This window comes from Nomascus leucogenys, chromosome 5, assembly GCF_006542625.1.
Source record: "Nomascus leucogenys isolate Asia chromosome 5, Asia_NLE_v1, whole genome shotgun sequence".
NCBI classification, from domain to species: Eukaryota; Metazoa; Chordata; class Mammalia; order Primates; family Hylobatidae; genus Nomascus; species Nomascus leucogenys.
In genome coordinates, this window is record NC_044385.1 from 21,648,015 (window position 1) to 21,662,642 (window position 14,628).

The 14,628-nt window shown below is 38.9% G+C and overlaps 1 protein-coding gene across 2 annotated transcripts in view; it reads left to right on the plus strand.

Moving 5' to 3' along the window:
* LIN9 (lin-9 DREAM MuvB core complex component) overlaps positions 1–14,628 on the plus strand; it is a 90,469-nt gene that overhangs the window by 33,391 nt on the left and 42,450 nt on the right. For both annotated transcript variants that reach the window (XM_003275103.4, XM_030812795.1), the window contains 3 exons: positions 8,236–8,369; positions 9,953–10,072; positions 10,646–10,747. In XM_003275103.4, the coding sequence (XP_003275151.2) occupies positions 8,236–8,369; positions 9,953–10,072; positions 10,646–10,747 (356 nt within the window). The remainder of the gene's footprint in view (positions 1–8,235; positions 8,370–9,952; positions 10,073–10,645; positions 10,748–14,628) is intronic.

The following is a 14,628-nucleotide window of genomic DNA, read 5'->3' on the forward strand; positions in this document are numbered from 1 at the left end:
ATCATGCATATGAAATGCAAACACAGTTTATCTAGGAGAGACTAGATTTGGTAATAAATGAGTGTATATTGACAACTCACTGTGTAATCAACAGATTATAGATGATGTGATCTCTCTCTTAACAAAACTAGTCTGGAAGTAGAGGTGGAGATGGGATGAGATGGGTAGACAGCATATTTGAAAAATGTTTAGTTGTAAAAACTCCATATAAATAACTACAGCAATAAAGTCTAGTGTAAGTACTAATGCTGACATACTGATTTTTGCCAGAGAAATGCTGACATGAAGAGTGACTCTCAGACTCATTAGGAAATCCTTAGAAATTCATTGTTTTAGAATTTTAAGGACTGGTGATATTATTTGACAAGACTGAAAATCTTAGATAGTGTTTCTATATAAGTACTCTTGTTACAGTGGAGAATAGGTTAGACAGGCTATAGCAAAATGTGAGAAAACTACTAGAGCTGTTTTGTGTGTTGTGTTTTTTATTTTTGTTTTTGGTTTTTGAGACAAAGTCTTGCTCTGTTGCCCAGGCTGGAGTGCAGTGGTGTGATCTCGGCTCACTACAACCTCCGCCTCTAGGGTTCAAGCAATTCTCCTGCCTCAGCCTCCTGAGTAACTGGGATTACCGGCACCTGCCACCACGCCTGGCTAATTTTTGTAATTTTTTTAGTAGAGATGAGATTTCACCAAGTTGGCCAGGCTGGTTGGTCTCAAACTCCCAGCCTCAAGTGATCTTCTGTCCACCTCAGCCTCCCAAAGTGTTGGGATTACAGGCGTAAGCCACTGCACCCAGCCTAGAGCTATTTTTTCTTTTTTTTTTTTGAGACGGAGTCTTGCTCTGTCACCAGGCTGGAGTGCAGTGGCTCAATCTCAGCTCACTGCAACCTCCACCTCCCACGTTCAAGCGATTCTCCTGCCTCAGCCTCCCAAGTAGCTGGGACTGCAGGTGCGTGCCACCACACCCGACATATTTTGTAGTTTTAGTAGAGACGGGGTTTCACCATGTTGGTCAGGCTGGTCTCGAACTCCTGACCTCGTAATCCGCCCGCCTCGGCCTCCCAAAGTGCTGGGATTACAGGTGTGAGCCACCGCACCCGGCCTAGCCTAGAGCTTTTTTAAAGCAATGTTTTACATTTTCTCTTTGGGCTAGTGCAGGGGTCAGCAAACTTATGGCCTGTAGGCCAAATCTAGGCTGCCACCTATTTATGCATAGTTTGTGAGCTAAGAATACTTTTTGTATTTGTAAGTGCTTGAAAAATATCAAAGGAATAATGATATGTTGTGACTTATGGAAATTATATCAGGTTCACAGGGCCTCCTTAAGGAGTAAACATGCTCTAAATAAGTTTATAACTGAAACAGACCAGCCCCTACAAAATATAAAAGCAAGTGTGACAGGATCAAAAAAATCTGCCGGTAATTTTTTTTGTCTACAAGAAAAAAATTCAATACCCTGTGTAACATACAATAAAAAATTGCTGTACTTGTGGGAAAAAAAAAAGACTATTCCATAGTCAATAAAAAAGCCATCAACAGAGACAGACTCTGAGATGACTCAGATGTTGGGATTAGCAGACAGTGACTTCAAAATAGCTATCATAAGACATGTTCATGAACTTAAATGTAAATATAATGAACAGAGGAAATCTGAGTGAATAAATGGACATTTTTTCAGATAAAATGAATTTAGAACTGAAAAGTATAATATTTGAAAAGAAAAACTTCTGAATGAGCTTAAAAGCAAATTGGAAACACTAAAAGAATGGGTCGGTGAACTTGAGTATGTATCAGTAGAAATAATCCAAGTATGAAACAGGTAGGAAAAAAATGAAAAAAAAAAATAGACCCTCAGATCCCTCAGACAATATTAAGCAAGATAACATATGCGTGACTGTAGTCCCCATAAAGACAGGAGAGAGGCATTGGCACATAAAAAATATTAGACAAAACAAAGGCTGAAATTTTTCCAAAAGTATAGATCTAAGGTACTCTGAACCCCAAGCAGGATACCCACATATACACAAAACCCATCATTAGACACAATACAGAAAATCTTCAGAGAAACTCTTAAAAGCAGTCACAGAAAAACAGCATATTATGTAAGAGGAGCACTGATATGGATGGCAGCCAACTTCATATCAGAAAAAATGCTAGAAGTAATGCCAAAAAAGTTCTCCAGACTGAAAGGAACTTTTTTACATTATATGATATCATATGTAAACTGGAATCTACAGAAAGGACCATAGAGCACCAGAAATGAGTAAATGAATAAAATGAAATTATTGTGTTGCCAAGTTCTTAAGTTTTATGTAAGAACACACAGTATTAATTTAGTAGAAAGTAATGTTAAGACCAGGCGTAGTGGCTCATGCCTGTAATCTCAGCATTTTGGGAGGCCAAGGCAAGTGGATCACTTGAGGCCAGGAGTTGCAGCCTGACCAACATGGTGAAACCCTGTCTCTACTAAAAATACAAAAATTAGCTGGGAATAGTGATGTACGCCTGTAATCCCAGCTACTTGGGAGGCTGAGGCATGAGAATCACTTGAACCCAGGAGGCAGAGGTTGTAGTGAGCCGAGATTGCACCACTGCACTGCAGCCTGGGTGACAGAGTGAGACTCCGTCTCAAAAAAAAAAAAAAAAAAAGAAAATGTTGAGAGGGAGCATCATAGTTCCTAGCCCATTGTGCCTGAAAAACTTTAGTATGCATCAGAATCACCTGGAGGGCTTGATAAAACATGTTGCTGGGCTCTACCTCTGAGTTTCTGATTCAGAAGGTCTGGGATAGGGCCTGGGAATTTGCATGTCTGACAAGTTTCAAAGTAATGCTGCTGGTTTGGGAACTACCTTTTTTTTTTTTTTTTTTTTTAAACAAAAACAAAACAAATGCAAAGAGGTATAGCTAAAAAGTCAAAAGAGAATTTGATTTTTTAAATATTGAATTTGGCCAGGTGCAGTGGCTCATGCCTATAATCCCAGCACTTTGGGAGACTGAGGCAAGCCCCTCACTTGAGCCCAGGAGTTTGAGACTAGCCTGGCAACATGGTGAAACCCTGTTTCTACAAAAAATACAAAAATTGGTCAGGTGTGGTGGTATGCTCCTGTAGTTCCAGTTCCTTGGAAGGCTGAGGTGGGAGGATTACCTTAGTCTCAACTGCAGTGAGCAGTGATTCTACCACAGCACTCCAGCCTGGACAGAGTGAGACCTTGTCTCAAAAAAAAAAAAATTATCTAATTAAAAAAAAAAGATGGCACGAAGGAAGGGACAGGGAACAACAAACAAAAAACCCAAATGGGATAAATAGAAAATAGCAAGGTGGTAGACTTAAGTCTGGCCATCCTATTGTTATGTTAAATGCCAATGAACTATAAACACTTCTGCCAAGCACACTGGCTCACACCTGTAATCCCAGCACTTTGGGGAGGCCAAGGCAGGAGGATCACTTAAGCCCAGGAGTTTGAGACTAGCCTGGGCTACATAGTGTGTTGGGGTGATCAGACCCAACACCAGGTCGTGGGGGCGATGAAGTCCAGCTGAATCAAAGGATTGAGAAAAAGTTTGAGAAAGAAAGTGGGACCAGGGGCCCATCGCAATTGTGGAGGCTGTGAAGGCCCCAAGCTCTGGGACCCCACACTATTTATTGGTAATCCAACAAAGAAACAGGTGGTGAGAATGTGGGGGTCAAAAAGGTAGGCTCATGATCTACAGCTGTGACGGCTTAGCATTTATATAGAACATGTTCTGCTACTTGAGATGATGGGAATACAATCAATCTAGGAGCCTAGGAGGGCTAGAAGCAAGGAGCCAGCAAGTCTAGACACATTCCAGGGGGCGTTATGGCAGACATGCAAGCCCTGCCTCAGCTTTTTCCCAACATAGTGTGACTCTGTCTCTACAAAAATAAAAAATAAATAAATAAATAAAAATAAAAAAAAAAGGTCAAGCATGGTAGTGGGCACCTGTAGTCCCAGCTACTCAGGAGGCTGAGATGAGAGGATCGCTTGAGCACAGGAGTTCAAGGCTACAGTGAGCTATGATCATGCCACTGCACTCCAGTTTGGGTGACACAGCTAGACTCTATCTCAAAAAAAATAAAAAGCCACTTCAATTAAAAAGTAATGATTGGCTGGGCGTGGTGGCTCATGCCTGTATTCCCAGCACTTTGGGAGGCCGAGGCAGGCAGATCACTTGAGGTCAGGAGTTCGAGACCAGTCTGTCCAACATGGTGAAACCGCATCCCCACTAAAAATACAAAACTAGCCGGGCGTGGTGGCATGCGCCTGTAATCCCAGCTACTCAGGAGGCTGAGGCAGGAGAATCACTTGAACCCGGGAGGCAGAAGTTGCAGCGAGCCAAGATCGCACCCACTGCACTCTGCACTCTGCACTCTAGTCTGTGCGACAGTGAGGTTCTGTCTCAAAAAAAAAAAAAAGTTAAGATTATGAGACCAGATTAAAAAAAAGTAAGACTCATCTATATGCTGTCTTCAAGAGTTATACTTAAATATAAAATCTTAGACAGGTTGAAAGCAAAAAGATGAAAAAGATATGCAGTGCAAATAGTAACTGTAAGAAAGCTAAAGTGGCTATTTTAACATTAGAGAAAAATAGGTATCAAGACAGTGTTGTCAGAGAGAAGTATTTCATAATGATAAAAATGGCCAGTTCAGAAAGATATACCAATCCTAATATTATGTATGTATATTACTATATACCTAACAATAGAGCTTCAAAATACATGAAAGCAACAGTTGAGATAACTAAAGAAAGAAATAAACAAATCCACAATCATAGTTGTAGATTTTAGCACCTCACTTCCAGTAATTAATAGGTAGAAGAAGCCAAAAAATGTCAATACACATATAGAGGATCTCAACAACACTATCAATCATCTTGATCTAAATAATATTTTTGGAACAGTACACTCAACTGCAGAATATATATTATTTACATATGCAAATGGCTTGTTTATCAACATATACCATATACTGGCCCATTAAAAAAAGTCAATAAATTTTGAAAGATTGAAATCATACAGAGAATTTCTCTGACCACAATAGAATTTAATTAAACATATTCCTTCTTTAGAAAATATTTTAGTAAACAAAGAGTAGTAGATTATTCCTCAAAAACAAGAGCAAAAAGAATAAAAACGTCACTCTATTAGGGATCTTGCTGTAGGAACAAAGAATCTGGCAGGTAAAAAGTGACTGGACTTCGTGATTGTCATATACAGAGTTAGAAGCACAAGAGTTTGGACAGATGCACTGGGTATTCAAAGTAATGGAAAATTTGAATAGTAGAGAAGTTTGGAAAAATGTCTAGACATGATACTTTAGCTATAGTATATAGAAAGTTGTTTGAGACGTGATACTTAAGCCACAGTTGTTTACCCCCCGGGAGAAATGAGAGTGTTAAGAAAGATATTAAAATCATTGATTTGTTAGGAAATTGTAAGAATCTGAACTATCCTAAAAGTAATCTTCGTAAAATGAACAATAATTCCAGGTTATCTGGGATTTTCTGTAGGTTATCTAAAGAAGTAAATGGAAAAGAAATAAAAAAGATTTTATTTATCAAATAAATTTTTCAAAAAATAGAAATGAAGAAAATAGGAAAAAAGTACGTACATACACAAACTTTTTTTTTTTTTTTGAGACAGAGTCTTGCTGTGTCTTCCAGGCTGGAGTGCAGTGCTACTATCTTGGCTCACTGCAATCTCTACCTCTTGGGCTCAAGCAGTCCTCCCACCTCAGCCTCCAGGGACTACAGGCACATGCCACCATGCCTGGCTAATTTTTTTGTATGTTTTTGTAGAGATAGAGTTTCACCATGTTGCACAGACTGGTCTTGAACTCCTGAGCTCCAGCGATCCACCCTCTTGGGCCTCCCAAAGTGAGCCACTGCGCCCAGCCTCCTTTAATTCTTTGAACATATTTATAACAGCTGCTTTTTTAAGTCTTTGCTAAATATATTATCTCTGTCAATTTCTTATTGTACTTTTCTTGATTAAGAGCCATGCTTTCCTACTTCTTTACATGTCTAGTAATTTTTGGTGGAAAACGTGATATTTCAGATAATATATTGTAGCAACTATGTATTCTAATTTTTTGGAGAGTTGTTGGATTTGCTTTAATAACTTGGCTATGCAAATACTGATGTCTCTGCTTCATTTTTTTATTCTTATATTTATCTATTATTATTATTATTATTATTATTATTATTATTAAACTTGGTTTCCAAAGAGTTGCCCGTGTCTGCATGTAATTCAGTGGTCAGGGCTGGGTGCGATGGCTCATGCCTGTAACCCCAACACTTTGGGAGTCTGAGGTGGGCGGATCACCTGATGTCAGGAGTTTGTGACCAGCCTGGCCAGCATGTGAAACCCTGTCTCTACTAAAAATACAAAAAAAAATTAGCCGGGTGTGGTGGCAGGCACTAGTAATCCCAGCTACTCAAGAAGCTGAGGCAGGAAAATCACTTGAACCCGGGAGGCAGAGGTTGCAGTGAGCTGAGATGGTCCCACTGCATTCCATCCTGGGCAACAGAGCGAGACTCCCATCTCAAAATAATAATAATAATTTAGTGGTCACCTAATGATTTGAACAGAGGTTATGCTCAAACATCTTGATCAGGAAAAGCCTCACATTGATTCATATGTGAGTTGGGGAATGTATATACAAAGTTGCTGCTAGTTTTCAAGTCATCCTTAGCTTTTACTTTTTGCCAGATTCTTGGATCTTCCCCATCCATTTGCATAGTAACCCAGTTAGCCAGGGATGGTAGAGAGCTTATTTCCGCCCTTTTTTGGCTCTCTAGTTTCCAGGATCTCCCTGTTAAATTTCTGGCTGTCTTTCATGACCAACCAAAATTCTGGCTGGTTTTTGTGACCAACCCTGAACTAATAAAACCATTCTCATCAACCACTTTGATGGTAGTAGTGGGTGTGTGAATAACCTCGTGCAAAAAGGCCACTGAGTCCCCTGCCCTAACCTGAAGCTCTAGCACTTCAACAATAAACGTTTCTTGTTTTCTGCATTTGATCCATTTCCAGGATCTGTCAGAAACTGAGAGAGATTTTAGTCCTTTACAGTTGTGTTTTTATCAATTGATCCTTTTATTTTAAACAGTCTTGCATTGTGTATTTCTGTGTTCTATTAAAATGTTGTGTATTATACTTTTTGGTTAGTATGAAATGTATTGCTTTGCCCAGTTTAAAGCCATCAATGCTGTTGTTCTTAAATTTTATACTCATGCTGGATGTTTGTTTGGATTTCTCTGATGTTATTTTAGGCTGGACTTAAATAATAGTGACACAGAGTTCATCTGTGTCATCAGTTCCAAGACTACTAGTTTTGGTGATTCACTAGAAAGACTCAGAGTACTCAGCACATGTACTCATGGGTAAGATTTGTTACAGTGAAGGACACAAAACAAAACTGGCAAAAGAATAAGGTGCCTGGGGCAAAATCCAGAGGAAACCATGTGCAAGTTTTCAAAAGTCCTCTCCCAATAGAGACATGCAAGACTTTTAATTCCCCCAGAAACAAGTTGTCACAATGCTTATAAGTGTTGTCTACCAGGGAAGCTCATTAGAGACTCAGTGACCAGAGTTTCTACTCGGGGCTGAGTATGTAGGCATCTTTTGCCTAGTACATACTAAAATTCCAGTCTTCCAGAGGGAAAGTAGGTGTCCAGCATTAACCACATCGTTTGCACAATCTAGACACAGTAAACCACCATTATTAATTAGGGAACAGTGGGAACACTTCCAAAATCCAAGTTCCCGGATACCAGACAAAGGCCAACCTTGCAAGGAGGTTTTCCTAAGTATAGCAGCGTCAGGCCTGCAGTATTAACTTCTTTAATTATTTTCTACACAACATCTTTGTCTTTTTTTTTTAAATTGAACTACTCCTGGTGCTTCACTCATGAGTACAATGACCAAAGTTCTTTTGTTTTTTTGCAGTTAAATGATTTAAAATATTTTTCTCTTAATTTGGGAGTAATATAATTTTATTCATATATGAAATTAGGGATCATCATTTATAGTTTTGGTTTTTGTTTCAAAAAATCTTTGTTTCTCTAAGCCAAAAATAAAGTGTGTGCTTGTTTTGAAACTCTAATAGACAAAATACTGTACTATGATTTAAATTACATGCTTGGAACAGTTTTATATTTGACTATTCTTTGTATCTCCCACACATCATAATGCCTTTGTTCTTTTCTCAGCACGATTACGTGGTGTTCATGATGGTTTGTTCACTGGACAAATAGATGCTGTGGATACTCTTAATGCTACTTACAGAGTAACTTTTGATAGGACAGGGCTTGGAACCCATACCATCCCTGACTATGAAGTTCTCGTAAGTAGTATTTCATAATACATTTGTGTTTTATGCCTGTTAAATGTGTTATATAGAGTTTTTTTGGAAATCGTATTTTATGATAGAATCAAGACCTTAGCTCACAGAGGAAGAGATCCTTAGGGGACCCCAGCCCTATCTGCTGGATACCTGGTTCGGATCTATACTTAAGTCTTCCATTTTCCAGGAACTAGAATTTCTCTGTTGGACCTTAACGACACAGCACTTTAGTATAACCAAGCTGATGAGTCCTGACTAACCTTGGAGAAGAAGCTACATAACATTTTCATTGCAGCTGTTAGGTTAAAGTATAGTCCTCTTGCAAAATTGTTTTTAAAGTATGAAGTAACATCTTGTACTTATTTGTTCTCCTGTTTTATCTTCAGAGGTATGCAGGGTGGGTGTTAATTACCTTTGCTTTTGCATGATGAAACTTAGACATAAGTACAATTGCGTAATTTATTCAAGGCTCTAGATCTGGTTTCCTATTAGGCTGAGACTAGAATTGAGATCCTTTTTTTTTTTTTTGAGACGGAGTCTTGCTCTGTCGCCCAGGCTGGAGTGCAGTAGTGTGATCTCGGCTCACTGCAACCTCTGCCTAGAATATACATACATACATACATACATGTATGTATGTATGTATGTCTTTGCAAATATATTTCCTAAAAGAAATATATATATATGTATCTCCTTAGTGCAGAAATACAATATTGCTTGATATCTCTCCGCAATAGGAGAGAAAGAAAATTAGAACTAAATGTAGAACAGAGTACATTACTCTTAAGTTTTTACATTAAAGGATGAAAGCTTTAAACTCTCCTTTCAAAAAAAGTAAATTGGCTGGGCGTAGTTGCTCACGCCTATAATCCCAGCACTTTGGCAAGCCAAGGCAGGTGGATCACCTGAGGTCAGGAGTTTGAGACCAGCCTGGCTAACATGGTGAAACCCTGTTTCTACTAAAAATACAAAAAGTTAGCCGGGCGTGGTGGCGCACACCTGTAATCCCAGCTACTTGGGAGGCTGAGGTAGGAGAATCGCTTGAACCTGGGAGATGGAGGCTGCAGTGAGCCGAGATCATGCCATTGCACTCCAGTTTGGTCAACAAGAGTGAAACTCGGTCTCAAACAAAAAAAAAAAGTAAATTGCTTCTCTGTTTCATTAATTTAACTGTTTTTATGAGATCACCCAAATATTTCTCCCTGGCTAAATAAGAGTTGATTTTTAATTGTAGGGTGTATTCAGACAGTCTAAATGCAGATAACCAAAGGTGGCCATAGAAAACTTTAATATTAATCTTTGATTCTCTGAACTATTTTGACCCCCCTTTTTTTTATTTCTTTTTTTATTCTGGAAGTTCATCCTTTTGGCGGCAAAGTAGTGTTTTCATACTCTGTTTTAAGTTCTAGCCTTTGATCTGTATAGACTAATATGCTACTCTATAAATAATTAAATATATAAGTAATAAATTCTATATGAATCATAGAATATGCGTGAATATATATCTCAAGCTGAAATACAATGATTATAAAGCTTAAATGATTGGTAAATTTCTTTAAGTTTTGTGAATTATTCTGTTTTCTCAGAGTAATGAACCTCATGAGACAATGCCAATTGCTGCCTTTGGACAAAAACAGCGGCCTTCTCGATTTTTTATGACCCCACCACGGTTACATTATACTCCTCCTCTCCAGTCACCAATTATAGTAAGTATATTTTAGAAATACCAATAATTTAATTGATTATTATGAAGGTGAACTAGGTTCTTAAGAAATACACATCTATTACAACAACTTCAAAGTATGCACACTATTTTGAATTGAAAATATTAAATAAAATAAATAGTTGCTTCATCTCCAGAAATATTTTCCTTTTTATTGGATTTTAATATAATATTAATTATAACAGAATTTTCTCTTTTTCTAAAAATAAGATACTTCCTGGCTGGGCGCAGTGGCTCACGCCTGTAATCCCAGCACTTTGGGAGGCCGAGGCAGGCGGATCACGAGGTCAGGAGTTCGAGACCAGCCTGACCAACATGGTGAAACGCCATCTCTGCTAAAAATACAAAAATTAGCTGGGCATGGTGGCGCGCGCCTGTAATCCCAGCTGCTCCTGAGGCAGGAGAATTGCTTGAACCCGGGAGTCGGAGATTGCAGTGAGCCGAGATCACACGTGGCAACAGAGCGAGACTCTGTCTAAAAAAAAGATAAAAATAAAAAAATAAGATACTTCCTCTGAATAGTCAATGATTAAATAATTCCTTTTTATTCCCATAGGATAATGATCCTTTATTAGGACAGTCGCCGTGGAGAAGTAAAATTTCTGGCTCTGACACTGAAACATTAGGTGGTTTTCCAGTAGAATTTCTTATCCAAGTGGTAAGAATTGTTCTGAATATCTTGGCTCTTTGTTTAAAAACTCAATGCCTTTTATGTTATTAAAGTTGAAAATTTTTCTAGGGCCGTGTAGGTTTATCACCGTGTAGGTTTTAAGAGCTGCTATTTCCAACAAAGCCTGAAAATAAAAGTTATAAAAACCAAAAAAGACTTAAAGATCTTTCTTCTTGAGCTTTGTCTTGTGTCTGAGTTCTTATTATTCTGCTATTTTAAGGGCTCAAACATTCTTGCATATGTTCTGTGAAATTCTGAATGTTTGGCTGTTAATAACTTGGGTAACTATGAAGGCTTTTATTTAGTAACCTCAGCGTATTCTGCCGTCATCAGTCAGCTCAACAGTTATGATGTCCTGGCTAGCTTATATGGTTAGAAGAAATTTTATTTCTTTTCAGACACTAGAAACAGGTATTCACTTGCTAAGTACTTAGTGATTAGACACTAAGAAATCTAAGTCTAAACTGAAATAAGTGTAGAAGTATTATATCAGAAAATTTTCCTTATAGCTGGACTCTTAAAAATGTAGTGAGTTTGAAAATTAGATTAAATAAATTTTTTAGTTTGAATCATAGTCTAATAATGTTTCATTTCCTTTTTGGAAAATGAAAACTACTTTGGCTTGGGATAGATATGATCTTTATTTTCATTTATTTATTTATTTATTCATTTTGAGACTGAGTCTTGCTCTGTTGCCCAGGCTGGAGTGCAGTGGGTCAATCTCGGCTCACTGCAACCTCCACCTCCCGGATTCAAGCTTTTCTCCTGCTTCAGCCTCCTGAGTAGCTGGGATTACAGGCATGCACCACTATGCCCAGCTAATTTTTTTTGTAATTTTAATAGAGATGGGGTTTCACTGTGCTGGCCAGGCTGGTCTCCAATTCCTAACTTCAAGTGATCCTCCCACCTTGGCCTCCCAAAGTGCTGGGATTACAGGCATGAGCTACCGCACCTGGCCGATACGATCTTTATAAATAAAAATGTTTATAACATAATCCATGAAAATATTCACAGTGTTCTTTTGCAGTTGATGTTATTTTGAGGAAAAGTCTTGTCAGTTGTTATGTCTGTATATAGCATTCTGTGTTCCTCAATCACATTTTTTAATTTAATATTTATTTATTTATTTAATTTGAGACAGAGTCTCACTCTGCCTCCCAGGCTGGAGTGCAGTGGCACGATCTCAGCTCACTGTAGCCTCTACCTCCCGGGTTCCAGTGGAATTACCTCAGCCTCCCAAGTAGCTGGGATTACAGGCGCACGCCACCACACCCAGCTAATTTTTTGTATTTTTAATAGAAACGGGGTTTCACCATGTTGGCCAGGCTGGTCTCGAACTCCTGACCTCACGTGATCTGCCCTCGGCCTCCCAAAGTGCTGGGATTACAGGCATGAGCCACTGCGCCTGGTCTATTTATTTATTTTTTTTGAGACAAAATCTCGCTCTGTTGTCCAGGCTGGAGTACAGTGGTGCCATTATGGCTCACTGCAGCCTTAACCTCCAGTCTCAGGCAGTCCTCCCACCTCAGCCTCCCAAGTAGCTGAGACTGCAGGCATGTACCACCACTCCCAGCTAATATATTTTTTATTAGTTTTGTAGAGATGGAGTCTATGTTACCTATGTTACCTAGGCTGGTCTCGAACTCCTGGGCTCAAGTGATCCTCCCACCTTGGCTTTCCAAAGTGCTAAGATTACAAGCTTGAGTCACCATGCCCAGCCAATGATATATTGTTAGTTATCCTTGCAATATAAAATTTCTTTTTTTTTTTTTTTTTTTTTTTTTTTGAGACGGAGTCTTGCTCTGTCGCCCAGGCTGGAGTGCAGTGGCGCAATCTCGGCTCACTACAAGCTCCGCCTCCCGGGTTCACGCCATTCTCCCGCCTCAGCCTCCCGAGTAGTAGCTGGGACTACAGGCGCCCGCCACTGCGCCCAGCTAATTTTTTGTATTTGTAGTAGAGACGGGGTTTCACCATGGTCTCGATCTCCTGACCTCGTGATCTGCCCGCCTCGGCCTCCCAAAGTGCTGGGATTACAGGCGTGAGCCACCGCACCCAGCAAAATTTCTTATACCTTTGGCTTCTCAAGGCAGATGGATATTTTTATATGAAAGATTGAAAATGTGGTAAGAGCAAAGACTTATTCTTTTCACAAAGAAGACACTTGTTTTTAATTCTTTCTTTTAAATAGTAGAAGTAAAAACAAAGCTAATATGTTATATTTGAACAGGTGTTGTGTGTGTGAGTTTGAGAGAGATCAATAAGCAAAGGGAGCCAGAAGCTAAGTATTACTACACTATGTCTAAATAGTGATATTTTTATCGATCCTTGTTATATTTGATTTTTAATTCAATACACTTTATTTTTTTAGACCAGTTTTAGGTTCATAGCAAAATTGAGAAGACGATACAGATATTTCCCATATACTTCCTGACCCCACACCTGTGTAGTCTCCCCCTATTATCTCCCACCAGATGGTACATTTGTTACAGTCAGTGAACTTTCTTTTTTTTTTTTTTTTTGAAATGGAGTCTCGCTCTGTTGCCCAGGCTGGAGTGCAGTGGTGCAATCTCGGCTCACTGCAAGCTCCGCCTCCCGGGTTCACGCCATTCTCCTGCCTCAGCCTCTCCGAGTAGCTGGGACTACAGGCGCCCGCCACCACGCCCAGCTAATTTTTTTTTGTATTTTTAGTAGAGACAGGGTTTCACCATGGTCTCGATCTCCTGACCTCGTGATCTGCCCGCCTCGGCCTCCCAAAGTGCTGGGATTACAAGCGTGAGCCACCGCGCCCGGCCCAGTCAGTGAACTTTCATTAACACATCATTTCACCTAAAGACCATAGTTCACATTAATGTATTTAAGGATGTGGAACATTTTAAGAGTTTTGACAAGTGTATAATATCATGTATCCACCATTATGTATCATATAGAGTAGTTTTGCTGCCCTAAAAATCTTCTGTGTTTCACCTTTTTATCTCTTCCCCTGAGCCCCTGGAAATCACTGATCTTTTTACTGTTTCCATAGTTTTATTTTTTGCAGGCTGTCATATATTTGAAGTCATACAGTATATAGCCTTTTTATATTGGTTTCTTTCACTTACTAGTATACATTTAAGTTTCTTTCATGTCTTTTTGTGGCTTGATAGCTCATTTCTTTTTAGCATTGAATAATATTACATTGTTGGGATGTACCACAGTTTATTTACTCATTGACAAACTGAAAGACATCTTGGTTGCTTTCAAATTTTGGCAATTATGAATAAAGGTGCCATAAACATCTGTGTGCAGGTTTTTGTGTAGCTGTAAGTTTTCAGCTCCTTTGGGTAAATACCAAGGAGTGTAATTGCTGGATCATATGGTAAGCGTATGCTTTAGTTATATAAGAAACTGACAAGCTGTGTTCTAAAGTGGCTGTACCATTTTGCATTCCCAGCAGCAGTGAATGGGATTTCCTGTTGCTCCATATCCTCGTCAGCATTTGGTGTTGTCAGCGTTCTGGATTTTGGCCATTCTAATAGGTTTATTGTGGTATCTTATTATTTAAATTTGCATTTCCCTAATGACATATACATTTCCTCATTGAGCATCTTTTCATATGCTTATCTGCCACCTGTATATCTTCTTTGGTGAGGTGTCTGTTAAGGTCTTTGGCTCATTTTTTAATCCAGTTGTTTGTTTTCTTATTATCGGGTTTTAAGAGTTCTTTGTATATTTTGGAAAGCAGTTCCTTATCAGATGTATATTTTACAAATATTTTCTCCCAGTCTGTGGCTTGTCTTTTCATTCTCTTTACAATGTCTTTAACTAAACAGAAGTTTTTAATGTTAGTGAAGTTCAGCTCATCATTTCATTCTTACATGGATCATGCCTTT